We start from the raw sequence: 14725 nt of genomic DNA, 5'->3' as shown, positions 1-14725 counted from the left end.
GAGGCCGCACTTTCATGCCCTGGCATTGTGTGGGTCATAGAGCTCCTCAGGAGTGCGGATGCTGACAGTCATGCAGGATAGTGCTGTATTTTGCAAGTTCCAGGAGCCTCACAAAAGTGTGCCTGCCATTTTAGCCATTTAACCCCCACCCACCCCTGCAACTATTTGCTTTCATAGTGAGGTTACTTGTAATTTAGTTAGACACTCCCCTTATAACCCTAATTCAGTGTGAATCTCACTTATATATGTTAGAAGGAAATCTGCTAATAAAATAAGACAGATCAATTTGACTAATATAGATTTAATCGATTTTCAGCTTCGAACGACAGGCAGACTCCACATAGAGGCCATGACTGAAGTTCAAAGTTCTAGTTCACAAGCAGTGGTATTTATGCTGTAAAAACCACAAAACAACTACGGTTACAAGTTCATCATTGAGATAAGCAAGAACAAGCAGTACAGATAAGATAATAGGGGAGAGGTACCTTTTGAAAAGAGCACATGCACGATTATTGGTCGCCTCATGGGTGGGTAAGTAACATTGACGTCATTCAACATCTCGATCTTTCTGCACAACAAGTGATTACGGTATATGTTACATGATGCTCACGGTAGCCCTGCCTTGTGCAAATGCTTATCTGACCCTTACACAGTTCCCCTCACCAAGATAAGAATGACTTGTGGTTTTTAGGACCCTTGCGCTTAAGCAGGATACACCCTTTTGTTCCACCCTGTTCGTGCTAAGTGAAGATTTTGAAAGCGACAGTTGGTGCAGCTCCAAAGAACAATTCTCATTCTAATGTGGTTTGGGCCTCTTGTGTGTTTCAGCACAGCTAACTTAACAATGCAGCATGTGTATAAGTTTCCTAAGTAATAAGTGTTTGTTTGTCCTAAATATGGCCTGCCTTTTCTGTTGAACCCACAATCTGTCTTTTTTAGCATGTCATGTATTAAGCCTTTCACTACCTACATTGGTTTACGACTATCTCTAGCCTACAATATTTGTATTGGGGTTTGGGAACTTATGTTCGTATGTATGTGATGTATATGATGTGTTCCTATTCTTCCTACACCATATGCGTGTTTTTTATGTAGTGGAAATCTAGCTGAGGAGCAGTGGAGTACTGTAAATTGCCATATCTTTAAATTACAAAATTACATTCCATTTCACCTATTTCATTTTTAGGCACAGTGAGATTAGGTGATTTTCCAACAATTATTCCATTAAGGTGTAATTCAGACCAAGAGTCCCAGGTTCAAGACCTGCTGCCCAAGTCCAGGCATCCAACCACAGGAGAACAAGGACCTTAAGCAGTCTAAGAGGACATATAACTGAGGAGTACTGAAAATTTCTTAAACAGCCATATTTAAATGTGCTTGTGGAAATGAGCCACCAGCAGAACATTTTGAAGATCAGGAGGTTGATTATTCCAGAGCTTGGCGGTTTGAATTTTAAAAGATCTGCTGCCATGTCTTGCCATGTCAAAACAGGGCTGGACCATCAGATTGCCCAAAGAAGAGAGCAGAATCCATGTAGGAACAGAGGGTTGAATCAGAATATGCAAAAAAGGAGGGATTTAAATTGGATTCTCTTAAGTACAGGATGTCAGAAAATATACAGAGCTGTTGTCATGGAATGTTCAAAATCGGGTGGGCTGCTGCATTTTGTACCAGTTGAAGTCTCCTGGTCACATATTTTGGAGCCCTCAGATAAAGAGGATTGCCATAATCAAGCCTAGATGTGAGAAAAACGTGTAGCACATATTTGTGAGTGTAAGATGGCAAAATGTCAAATACCTTTCTGAGAGACCAAGAGGGTAACACAGTAAGCTGAAACTGCTGAAGTCTGAGGGCCAAAGAAAAGCTTCTGATCAATTTTGACCCCAGGTTCTGACTGACTTCACTGGCAGCGAAGGGAGTCCAATCACATAAGGCCACCAATTGAGAGACAAATCAGATTGGAATTTATGGAAAATAAGGACTTCAGTCTTCTCCATATTGAGTTTCAGCCTGCTTTCCTTCATCCATTTAGATAAAGCAGACTTTGAGCAAATTTTCTTTCAGAACAGTGTTTTTTCTTCTGCTTTCTATATCTGTTATATTAGAAAACAACACATTTTCTATCTACATGATTAGTAAAAGTGCACCAACTAAAATATAGTAACTTTGACCATCTTTTGCCAAAAGACACCTATGTGTTGAGACACTATAGTGATTTTTAGTGTATTAGGTGGAACTCCTGTCCCTGTGACTTGTTCCCAAATTTGTGACAAAGTATTCAGAAGAGTAAATACATAGTACTAAAACATTGTTGCCTGTTTTGCATATTTTGTGTTTTAGAATGGTGTTTGACTTGACGCTTGCTTTTTAAATATTTGAGGTACAGATACAAATTTAATCTGATACATTTTTAATGGTATCTATAAAGAAATTGAATTGGTGATCTAACTAGAGTTAAGAAAACTAGAAGGACAGATCATCTATTATCCTAAAACTCCAGAGAGACTCCTTAAAAGCCATATTAATGTATCTACCCTTTTACTGTGGAGTCAAGTGAACCTAAGGGAAGTGATCTGAATGCAAGTCCGTTTTGCTGCAAGAGTAAAAGGAAAAGAACACAACTGATTATGCTTCAAACATTTTCTTATTTGTTTATGTTTGAAAAGAAAAACAAGAATCACCTTGTCTCATTCCTTAATTTGAGCTTCAAAATACCATAGCACTAAGGACCAGGACTACAGCTGTACAGGTTGCAAAATGCATTAAGGTTTTTGCTTGCCTGAGTTTTCATAAATCTCAAAAACTCATTCATAATATGAAGATTTGCATACTTTTTCCTAACTAAAAAGGTCACTTGCATAAGCTTTGTACATCGGATATTCAGCAGTCGTAGGTTGGAGAAGGTATCTCTGAGAGTACCCAATGGAGCAGCGTTAAGAAGGGGGACATTCTCTATGCTGTAACTGTAGGTATTTGCTCATCTTCATATTTCATTTTGCACCCATTTTATGCATCTATGTTTACAAGGTAATTTAGGCCCTGGCAATATGACCAGTACATGCGCAAATGTGATTTGTGCCCATTTTAGGACTAATGCTTATGGAGACCTCATTGCAAATTATTTCCCGTTCACTGCTGGTGCTTCTGCTTCGTACCATATTTCAGATAGGAGAACATGTGAGTGCAAATCGGAGTGTATATATAGAAATAATATGTACAACATGAGTACAATCTGCAGTTTTTGAGGATTCCATGTTTATTGTTGAGGATTTTTGTAAATTCCCAAATTCCAATGCAAATGGTAGCTGCACATTTAAGATTAGTACTGTATAAATATTTTTGTGAATCTCTGAATCTAATGTACCAGTACTGCTTTCATATGAACACAAAAATCAGTAATGTGATAGACGTAAAATAACTACAGATGACATGCTACTCAACTCTCACATCTTGAGAGTCTAAAAGTGATAGATAGCGGAGAGATTGCTGTAGACCTTTCTAGCATTTTAAATCCTTCCAAAGAAACAGATAAGGAATTAAGCCTACATATACAAATTAATGCCAGCTGTAGAAGAGCATGAGTGCATGCTAGTAACAGCAACCTGTTGTTGGATGCTCAGGTTTGAGCACCTTAAACTAGGCCTTAATTTAGTCCAATGAAAGGAAGGCCCCCAAATAAACAATTATTGCATGTATTGTTTAAAATATTGATTCCCTGTCGTATGTACCAGCATGCTTGCTCTCGTGAATGTGAGCGGTTTGAACACTAAGGGCCAGATGTACGACGCAATATTGTGGTCACAAGGTGCAAAAAACGCTGTTTATGAATGCAAAATGGCCTTGTACATTGTACCGTCCTAGTTTCCAAGGTGCTATCCAGTTACCGACTCGCAAAATAGGGATTGTGACTCAGATTAGGAAGGGGCGTTCCGAGGGCATCCCTTCTTAATTGCGAGTCGTAGGCCATGTATGATTGCTGTGACCGTGAATGCAAAGCAATCACAGTTAACACCAATTTGAAATTGGTGTTAACCCATTCGCTAACGGACCCTTTCCCCTTTGTAAATGGTAGCGAAATTGCTTTTTCAGATGAGACAGCGGACCTGCGGACCACTGCCTGCTTTGAAAAAATGAAGATTTTTTTTTTTTAAAGCATCCAGTTTTCCATTTTTCCATTTAAAAAAAAGAAAAAAAAAATCCATTATTGAAAAAGCAGTCACAGACATGTGTGCCACCATCCCTGTCAGTGCGGCCATTCCTAAATGGGTCAGAAATTGCTACCTGCCTCATGAATAATAACGAGGCAGGTCTTTTGTGACCCATTAGGGAATGGCTAACAGTGTCTCACACTGTTGTACACTACAGATTGCGACTCACAGTTTGTGACTCGCAAAAAACCGCGAATTGCGAGTAGCAATCTGTAACGGTCGTACATCGGGCCCTAAATGAATTACAGAGATAAATGTTAAACAGCTAATGGATTTGCAGCTCTTATAATTGCCCTGATGAAGTCGCATGGTGGGAATGAAATGCATTGCCTGGTCATAATTGTATATATTGAATCTTGTATCGAAAGATGGAATGAAACTGTGTTTGACAACTGTGTGGACACCAAGCTTGCCACTTGCCTGAGGCCTCCAGTTTCTGCTTGTTTCAGCCTGATCCAGTGAAACTGCCACTGCTCAGCTTTTCCCGCCTGGCTTTTCCTGCCCAGGTTTTCCTACTCACCATTCTTCCCATCAAACAGAATCTGCATGCACCCCATACTTAATGCTGGTCGCAGTGGATCCGTGCAGTGGAACCGCACAGTAGACACTTGCAGCAGGCGCAGTAAGGGCAAGCCCATCTATTCCAGTCCGTGCCTGTATCATGCCCAGCTCCACGACCTCGGGCCTACCTGCACCCGAAGATACACCATCATCTCTCTACACCCTCGACACTGTGCTGACCAAAGCTTCATTTTGACCTTTCGCCTGCACACATTGCCACTTCATCTGCCACAGCACACACACCAGCCCAACAACCAGACCCACCTTGAATACACCACAGACGCCACCTGAACCAAAACCTCAATTTGCATGTGCCCTTCTCAACACACACTCACTATGCAAACACACCACTGAGATTTAGAACCTCTTCTCCTCCCTCACACCCAAAGTCCACTTTCTCATTGAGACTTGGGTCAACTCCATTTCCACACCTGACATCGCTACCATAATACCAAAAGGATACAAGATCATCCCCTGTGACCACATCAACAAACCTGGTGTAGGGATCGCCATCATATACAAGGAGTCCATCTAATGCACCACCACAAATGACAACATCAACCCAGCCGTGGAACACCTCAACTTCTGACTCCAAACAGACAACAAAACCAGCATCGGGGCACCCTCTCCTACCGCCCTCCAGGTCCACATCCAGCCTTCTGCAACTTCATCGCCCCCTCGCCATAGACCCCAAGAACTCCATTTTCCAAGACAACCTCAATTTCCATCTCGTTTATGACGATGACATCAACACTATCAAACTTCTTGACAGCATGAAATACATCAGACTCACCCAACTTGTCCATGACCCCACGCACATTGCAGGCCATTCCCTAGACCCCTTCTTCACCTCCAGCTACCGCATCAGGTACAGCCACACCACAGAACTCACCTGGACTGTCCACTCCAATATCACAGGCTCACAGACCTTCACCCCCAGTCCGTCCATTGCCCCCTACTGCAGCTGTAGCAAAGTCTCAAATGACCAACGCCCTCAACACCATCCACTCCATCTCCTCCAACACCTTGGACCATAACGTCAAAAACTTCAACAATTTTTTCACCAACTGCACTGATAGCAACACCCACAGCAGGTCCACCAAGCAGGCTAGCTGGTACACTGAGGACCTCACAACTGCTAAATGACACTGTAAACAATTGGAAAGGACGTGGCATGCCAGTAAGGTCAAGAAAGCTCTCAACTTCTACCACAGAAAGTTGAGAGAATCAAAGAAGAGGCCTTAGCTTAATCAAATCAAGCTCTAGTATCAGCAAAGACCTCTTCAACATCATCAAGAAAGCTCTCAACTTCTACCACAGAAAGTTGAGAGAATCAAAGAAAAGGCCTTAGCTTAATGCATCAAATCAAGCTCTAATATCAGCAAAGACCTCTTCAACATCATCGAAGAATTCTCCATTCCCTTAGTTGCAACAAACATTACTCCATCATAGGAACGCTGCGACAATCTTGCGAACTTCTTCCACAACAAGATTGTCAGCATCTACCGAAACTTCAAACCCCAGCCCAGGGCCACCAACTTCTTCAAGCAACACAACTTCCCTGCTACCACCACAGACATCCCACTAACCCAGTGAAGCCAGCCCATCCCACAGGACATTGCCTACATCATGCACTTGGTCCACTCTGGAGCCCCAACAGACCCATGCCCTCACCACATCTTCAACCTAAGCGAAGCCAGAATCAGCCATGTATTCATCTCCCTGTTTAACACCTCAATTGACATGGCCACCTTCCGGAAACCCTAGAAGTCAATGTACTACTAAGGAAACCACTGACAGACCCCAGCAAACTCAACCACTATCAACGGATCTCCCTACACCTGTTCCCAGCTAGAGTATTAGAAAAAGCTGTCAACCAACAACTCTCCTCTCATCTGGAACGGAACCTCCTACTTGACTCCTTCCAGTCAGGATTCTGCAGAAACTCAGCTCCAAGACAGCCCTCATTGCACCCCTATTCGACCAAGGAGAACACCACAGGAGGCCGCGGCGTCTTCCGATCGAGCCCTGGTGGGGTCGGCGGTGCATTTTGTGGGTTGTTGGGCTTCCCGTGGCCTTTTTCCTCTGCTGCAGTATGAATTGTTGCCCGCAGCAAAGTTGGAGGCCCAGGGTTGGGCATCGGGCCTCGCCACGTTCAACGCGCGGTGTGGGCAATCGCCACAGGGTGTCCACGCAGCCCCGGCCCTTCACTTACCTGGTGCCCTGATCTAGGGCTCTTCCTTTTTTCCTCTTCTTCTTCTCTGGTGGGGCCATATTCTTTCCTTCACAGAGTTCAGTTCTCGTCTTTCCTGCATGCATCAGTTTCCTTTTCTATGATGGTACCTTTTCTGCTGTTTCCTATAGTGCCTTTCCCAATCTAAGATGGAGTTCTTATTTCTTCCTGCATGTCACCTCCTGCTGAGGGGTATATAAGGGACCATGTTCTTGTTATCTTTGCGAATGAACTTTACTGGTAGCCTGTTTAATATTTTAAACAATACATGCAATAAGTAAATATTTGGGTGCCTTCCTTTCATTGGATTAAGTATAATTGTCTTGTATGATATTTGAGAGCAATCAGATCTCAGGGAGTATGCACCCAATTCTCAAAATTAAGTTATAGACCTGTGAGGTTAAGTAGAGCCACAACTGCTGCATTTGCATTATACGTTCTAGGCCTTAATTTATATCAGAGGCTAAATGAGGCTAGGGTAAAGCTGATGGTTGCACGCTCTGCTCTGTATGTGGAAGGAGACATCTAGTCTAAATGTTCGTTGGTTTGTGAATTGTGACACGCAGACAGCAGCATTCCCTGCAACATATTAAGCAATCACAATCCTAAAATAAATAGCAAAGAAGGCAGGAGTGTGGAAGCACTGTGTTGCATAGTTAAGATATGGTTTTGAATGGTGGCAATTTCAGTTTCAGGTTTGATTTATTAAATGTTGGCTCTGGCCTTCAATTTTTTTGGGGATATATGAGAAAAGAGTATGTAGAAGAATATCACCCTTTGTGGTTGGTTGAGTGTAAAGGCATGCAAATATCATACTTCAGGAATGAAGTTTAGAACTTCTGCTGTGCTAATAGAGTTCTGCTATTCTCATTGGTAGTGGTTTTGGAAATGACTCATCTTCAAAAAGGTCATTCAAAAATATCAATTGAACTTCAGAGTTCTAATTCTACAGTACTACTTGAGGCAAGGAGTGATGAAGTGATGCCATCTCAGAAAGAGTGATATATCAGAAAAATGGGTATGCTATTGATACCCCAGCAGAAGCATGGTTCCAACCCGGAGGCCGTGGGACTTTTATAGAACAGTATGGGTATGGGGAGCTTAGGAGAAGTACCATAACCCTTTATGAATGCAGGATGGTATTAATAGAAAGGTATCCTTGTAATGTTACTATGGCAGTTATACATGCCAACCTCAGTGCTTTGTATATTGGAGATATGCATTGACTCCTCCGTATACGCTTGTCTCACATATTAATGATTAACTTAGGTACAAGTCAAGTAAGATTGGTCAGTAGGAGTTATATCCATGCACACTTTTATGGAGTTGCTGTATAGAGATTGAATAAAATAATTGAAATTTGACTCTAAAACAATTATTCCAGTTTGTCAAATACTGAAATAGCCTGTGTGCCTTTTTAGTAATTGTGCACAGCAGTGTCTGATGGTAGTGTGGGAAATTAATTTATTTAGCACAATTATATTTTACATAGGTTTGGTTTACTTAGCATAACCAAGGCTGCACTAGGCCTCATCATGAAAATAAATGTTTAAATGTTGGGTACACACCTAGTTAGGTCGAGCCTAGACAGCGCGCATGCGCTGTCTGCAAGACCTGCTGTATTTAGTAAAAGGAATTTGATCCCGTCTGGTGCTTACCATAGATTGACTCCAGTATCGCTCTTCTTTGCTGCCTCCTGACTGGTTCGGGCAGCCGACACGTCGCTTCCGTTCTTAGCTGAGGAGCACTGGACAAATACAGATTAATTCCTCTTGCTTAGTCCCCATCCGCTGTGATGCAGGTACTGTTTTTTTATAACTTGCTGCTGTGTTGTTCAACCTTTGCCCTTGCTCGTTGTTGTTGTCCTAATTTCCCCTCTGGGCACCCAGTCACTGATGGCTCCATGGCACACACTTCCAGCGTCTGGTCTCCTGCGCGGAATGCCTAACTTGCCGGCACGTGTTTTTCTGGGCACCCTTCCCGCACTCACTTTGCTCACTCCTTCAGAATTCAGGAGGCACTTTTACAAGGCGGTTAGCCAGTTTTTTATGCAACACCAAGTATTTTGCCCAAGGTCACTCAGTGTGGTCAAGTGGTGGAGCCGGGAGTGTGTTCTTATTCTCCTCTGCCCTTCTTTTGTGGCGTGTATGCCTTTTTGATTATAGGAAAGCGTCTTGCTTCTAATAATTGTTCCTCTCTACTATTACCGTGTCCCTACTGTGCCCTTTACCCTATTGCTTTCTTTCCACTAAGGTCTACAAGGAACACATGAGGTGCGAAGAATGCTGACCCTCACACTTCTGTCTTTGGTTGCCCACTGGGGGATACCGCAATATAAGCAGTCATAATTCTATGCATTTCACAAAGCTCTTGCTGTTTACTAACTCTACTGCTTCTTAGCGCTGTGGACGCCCACAGTAGAGGAGCCAGGATGCTATGGGCCCTGGTGCGGGCAAAGAAAATGCCCTTTTACTGTTGGTGTGGTAGTAACATTCAGCAATTTTCAGGATCATTGGGCCCCTAGAGCTCTGTGCCCTGGTGCCACTGCATCTGCTGCACCAATGGTGCCTGCACCTCTAGACGTGAGGTGTCACCGTGTTAGACAATGATCTGTGCTCAGTTTACTTCTCTGAGAATGATAACTGGGCATGTTTGGAATTTGGAGGCAGTGGTTTTTAGTTTGCACACATTGCTGCTAGAAATGAATTCAACGACTAGACTACCTTAGTCCCATGACTAGGAGCATTACAAGTAATGGATGTGTGCCCAAAGCTGCCTGGAAGTAACCAGTCAGAGGCAAGCCCCGAAAACAGTGATTGAATCACTCACATAACAGTCTGTCAGAGAGTAGCAAATGTTTTGTGTAGATTAACAAACTGCACATTTATCAGAATTCGTACATTTCTTAAAGAGTTTGTCATTCTAAACCCCCCCTGCCTCCTAACCCAGCGAGCACTGGTCAAATATTGGGCTATTGTGATGCAGCATTCAGGTCCTGGGTTCTTCCTGAAATTGTGGTGGTATTGGGTAAAATGCCAATCATAGACTGTGGAACTCTGAGTTGAATCCTTGGCTCTCCCACTGGACTTCATCATGTGATCCTGTACAAAGGCCTGTTTCCCCTGTTGCTAATTTCTCACATCTGACTTGCATTGGGAACATCTAGGGATGGGCTAAAATATCGGTATTAAGTGCTACTGGGACGACTGATTGGATACTTGGGTTCCCACCAGAGAAGGTATGGAGGCCGGGAGTGGTTTTTCCTGAAACATTGGTGAGATCATCCATAGTGCCTTAGCGCAGTGCCCATTGTCCCTGATGAGAATTACTGGGATATAGTCAGTGTTTCAGAACAATTCGGGATGTGTGCGTAGTAATGCTCTGATTCATGTCTTGATAAATTCGAGGGTTTATTTTGTTATCTTGGCCTTAACAGGCACTACACTTGCAAACTTAATGTGTCTACATGAACTTGGGAATGGGAACATAGTGTCCCTACCAGGTCTGAATTCAACCTTTTGGTTCAGGGATCCTCAGGAGTGATGCTGTTTTCATTCCATCGCGCGCCGTCCCGCTTTTCCTTTGCTCCGTCCGTCACTGGCTCCTCGTGGGGAAGGGCATGAGCAACGGCTCACGGCGGCAGCATGGTTTCGCTGTGCGAGTGTCTCACACAATTCCAACAACCTTGTGCTAGTGGCGTGCGCCGTTTGTTTTATTATCCCGTTTTTTCTTTTTTATTATCCCGTTTTTCTTTTTTATTATCCCGTCCCGCTTGCTGTTGAGGGTTAATCGTGCTAGGTTGATTTGTGTGTTACATTGTGTAGCGCTACAACCAAGGAACCAACATTCTGCACACTGCCATTTAATATTCTCCCTTCTAACAGACTGTTAACCTCCCTAGCGCTCCAAAGTGGGCAGGCGATTGAGTACTAGCGGCAGGGCTTTAGGTAGGATGGGTAAACTGGGGGGTCTCTGAGAGGGGCATGGCCTGTGTAATCAAGGGAGAGGCGTAAACACATGTGCATCCAGACACAATACAACAGCCGACATAACACCTGAAAGAAACTAGGACTGTTGGCTTTGTCAGTGGTTCTAGCTGCATAAGATAAATCCCTGGTGACACAGCACCCAGGATAATGCACTCCATGGCGACACACTTATAAGGTTCAAAAAGCGAGACCTATCGGCTGTGCCAATGGTTGTTTTTCATTTGCTTTTCGGAAAATCATTGAAATTCAGCTCCAGCTACTGTCCCTCTCTGTACGTGTAAAGTAACGTTTTCCGTAGCTTCCTCGACTGAAGGGCTGAGCTTTTATAACATGACAAGCTTATAGGCTAAAACATCTGTTGCGATGTTTATAATGCAGAATAGTCCATTGTATTTTGTTGCATTTTTCATATTTTGTCCAATTAAAATTGTGTGGGATTTTGGAAATCGGCGTTGGTTTACTGGGCAAGCAACATTGTAGTGCTGCCTTTCTCTGCTGTATAATGCCTTGAAATTGGGTGCTGTCTTTGTTCAAAGCATTATAAAGGAACAGTAAGCATTATGTCAGTAGATCATTTAATTTAGACATAAAGGCATTTTAGGCGTAAGACATTTTTGCTTTCCACGCTTTAAAACTGCTTTTCAATTTGAGAGAGACGTTGCTCACATTATTATTTTATTCCTTCTGCTATTGCACTAGAGAGGAATAGATGCTGTGCAGTCCTTTTGTATTCAGGCGTGTTATTAATAATTTGATTATTTGCTATAGTGCTGTGGCTACTTAATTTCTTAAACGCACATTCTAATATTCCATTTAAAATACATTTGGCATCTGGTTCTAACGTTTTGCGTTCTGTAATGTTATAATGATTATTTGCCATTTAAATACATATATAAACTGCCAACTGGCGTAAACGTTCTTATGCATATTTTTCGTTAAGCGTTTTGAGTATTTATTTGAGCCAAGGGTTCTCCCTTTACCCTCCTTAACATTAATTGAGCTGGAGCGTCAACAGAAGCAAAAGTTTATCTTGGGCCACTACTGCTTGGGAACCATTGTATGTTGTGAAATATATACTAATACAACACAATCGAAATGTATAGTAGCCTATAGTGAAATAATAGTAAAAATATGTAGTAAACTCCTGCTCTGCTGCAAAATGCAAAAACACAATTATTCATTTGAAAGAAATAAAACTACTTCAGTAGCCAAGTTAAAAAAAAAACATCAAAGCGTTCCTTTAGTTTCCATCCATAGGAGCTTGGTGGATTTTTGGATGTGCACAGCTGCTAGGTTATTTCGGACACTTTCAGCCAGTTATCCCTTTTTAGTGAATGCTTTTTTATATTCTGTGAGCTGTAGTCTTGGTTTTACTATTATATCAATGGCCTTAAAAATACAGCATGCCACATCCTTTAGGCTGGAAATCCATGAATGGCTGAGGCTCTTGCGCATGACATGAGGTCACTTGGCCTCTATGCAGGTGTTCATGTTTGCATCCACTGTTGTGCCTGCATATTTGAACTCTCCATGCATGGGTGCCAGAATGTGTGTAATTTGTGTCTATAGGTCCTTCTATATGTGCTGGTCTCTGTCTGCATGGAAGGCTGTCCGGACCTGTTTGTGACTGCACTGTACAGCAGCCAAACCTACTGGCTTTGTCAATGCAAGATAATTATTCTAGAAAAGACTTCGGCTGTGAGCAGAAAGAGGGTCCAAATAGACTGAAAGGCAACACATGGTCATCAAGACGAGTTTCATTGCGATTACATGTTTAATTAATTTACCTTCCTTCCATTTACAGGGAACTCACTTTGTTCAGTTATGCTGCCAGAGAAATATTCCCCTGCTTTTCTTACAGAACATAACAGGTGCGTATGTATTTGTTTACGTAACGGTTGTACTGTCAGCCAGCTCTGTGTTGCCTTAATTTAGACAGACACATGGCCACCGTTAATACTTAGAGACTTATACTACTGCAACCAGTTGTGATGTAAAAGATATGGTGAGCTGAATTGGAGTACAGGGCTTTGGATAACTTTTCAATTATAATTTCCTTATTGATGGGTGACTCGTTTTTGCAGCAGGATAAGTTCACTTTTTATGGCTGTTACTCTTTTTTTGGTATAAACCAAGGTCTTGTCACCTGAATTTGTCCGTTACAAAGAGTACATTATAAACAAATTATGTAGTCCTACTAATTCAAACCATATAATGGAACAATCGGGAAAAATGCGGCCAACCACAAATAGGAGTAAACATCTGAAATAGGATTTATGCATGTTCTGTGGCACCAGAAAACATGCTTGTGGCTCGTCCAGTAGTCTTGTTGCCACAGTTCATTGAGCACATGTACTGTAGATCATTCAGACCAAAGACTTTAGGTTAATGATTTTGATGCCTGTGTTCGTTTGGAGTAAAATCTATTTTTGGAGGCTAACATATTTCCTAAAGAATCAGTACTTGAATGATATTTTCGACCTTTAAGAAACTGTCTTTAGACTTCCCATCACTCCAAACGTATTGGAGATACTTGCATCTTCTCCACTAACAGTTTACCTTCACAAATGTGGAGATCCTTCAATGGATATCACTGCTTTCATTTTTATCCCAAATCGGTTGTTATGAGCTAATTTTGATCCCTGTTACCTACAGTTTTCTTGTGCTATTTTTTGAAGGACTTTCCTCCAGAGAAAGGCTGGAGTTCCCAGCGTTATTTTACATCACTAACAAGGATTTAGGGTCATTTAAGCTGGGGAAACTAGTTATATCTATTATTACATGTGGATTGTGTCACAGCATACACGTTTTATAGAATTGCACCAAGAGTAGACGATTTGTGGAACAACTTTTTGTATCCTGGAAAGTTCATGAAGCAATAGATTTTGAAGTGTTTCAAGTTATGTAGGGTTGTGTGAAATGTGCATAATGTGTAATTCCTGGAAAAATACATGAAACTATGCGTAATTATGCAAAATAAAAACTGACATTTGACAGTATATTTTGGCACCAAATGTGTCCTTGAATCCATTATGGATGAGAGGACACATTTTGTGCTACAAAAAAGCAAAACAAAAACATAATTGGCGACATATAGCAGCCACTTGCGTTCTGATTTTTTAAGTTGTGTCACTTGTTTGTGCTGTTTTTGCAGTGGATGGTACCGAATTACTCCACGTGGAGTATTTGAGTAATTTTGGAAATGTTACTTGACATAAAATTACCCAGACAACACAAGACTACGTGCACGCACTAAAAATTTAATCAGGCCTGAAGTTATTTTAACAAAAGGAGAAAAATCTGACTGTTCATTTTCTTTATTTCAGAGTGGTATGAATACCATCTAGTCCTTCCAAACTAGCAAGGTCCATAGTATTGAACATATTTGTTGGAGGCTGGTTATTGGTAGAGGTAAGTACACACCTACCATAAGCAATAATACACCCAAGCAGTGTTAGGTCCAGTCAAGGTCCCACAAAGTAACCCCTGGCTCAACCCCTGGTAACTTGGCAATGAGCTGTCAGGCTTTACTTAGGAGACAGGCATATAAAGCATTTAAATACACCAGTACAGTAAAAAAGTAAGGCACAACACACAATACAAAATCCCACACCAAATAGTAAATATTGTTATCTTTAAAATTACACCAAAACCACAAAATTCCAATATAGGGAACTGGAGTTATGATTTTTTTAAATATTAAACAAAAAGTGTGCTTTCTAGTGCTTGGAAAT

At 41.8% G+C, this 14725-nt stretch overlaps 1 protein-coding gene across 1 annotated transcript in view; it reads left to right on the top strand.

Moving 5' to 3' along the window:
- MCCC2 (methylcrotonyl-CoA carboxylase subunit 2) overlaps positions 1 to 14725 on the top strand; it is a 310005-nt gene that overhangs the window by 197969 nt on the left and 97311 nt on the right. The window contains exon 13 of the mRNA XM_069224200.1: positions 12796 to 12862. Coding sequence (XP_069080301.1) covers positions 12796 to 12862 — 67 coding nt within the window. The remainder of the gene's footprint in view (positions 1 to 12795; positions 12863 to 14725) is intronic.

This window comes from Pleurodeles waltl, chromosome 1_1, assembly GCF_031143425.1.
Source record: "Pleurodeles waltl isolate 20211129_DDA chromosome 1_1, aPleWal1.hap1.20221129, whole genome shotgun sequence".
Taxonomy (NCBI): domain Eukaryota; kingdom Metazoa; phylum Chordata; class Amphibia; order Caudata; family Salamandridae; genus Pleurodeles; species Pleurodeles waltl.
This window is presented reverse-complemented; position numbering and strand designations above follow the sequence as displayed.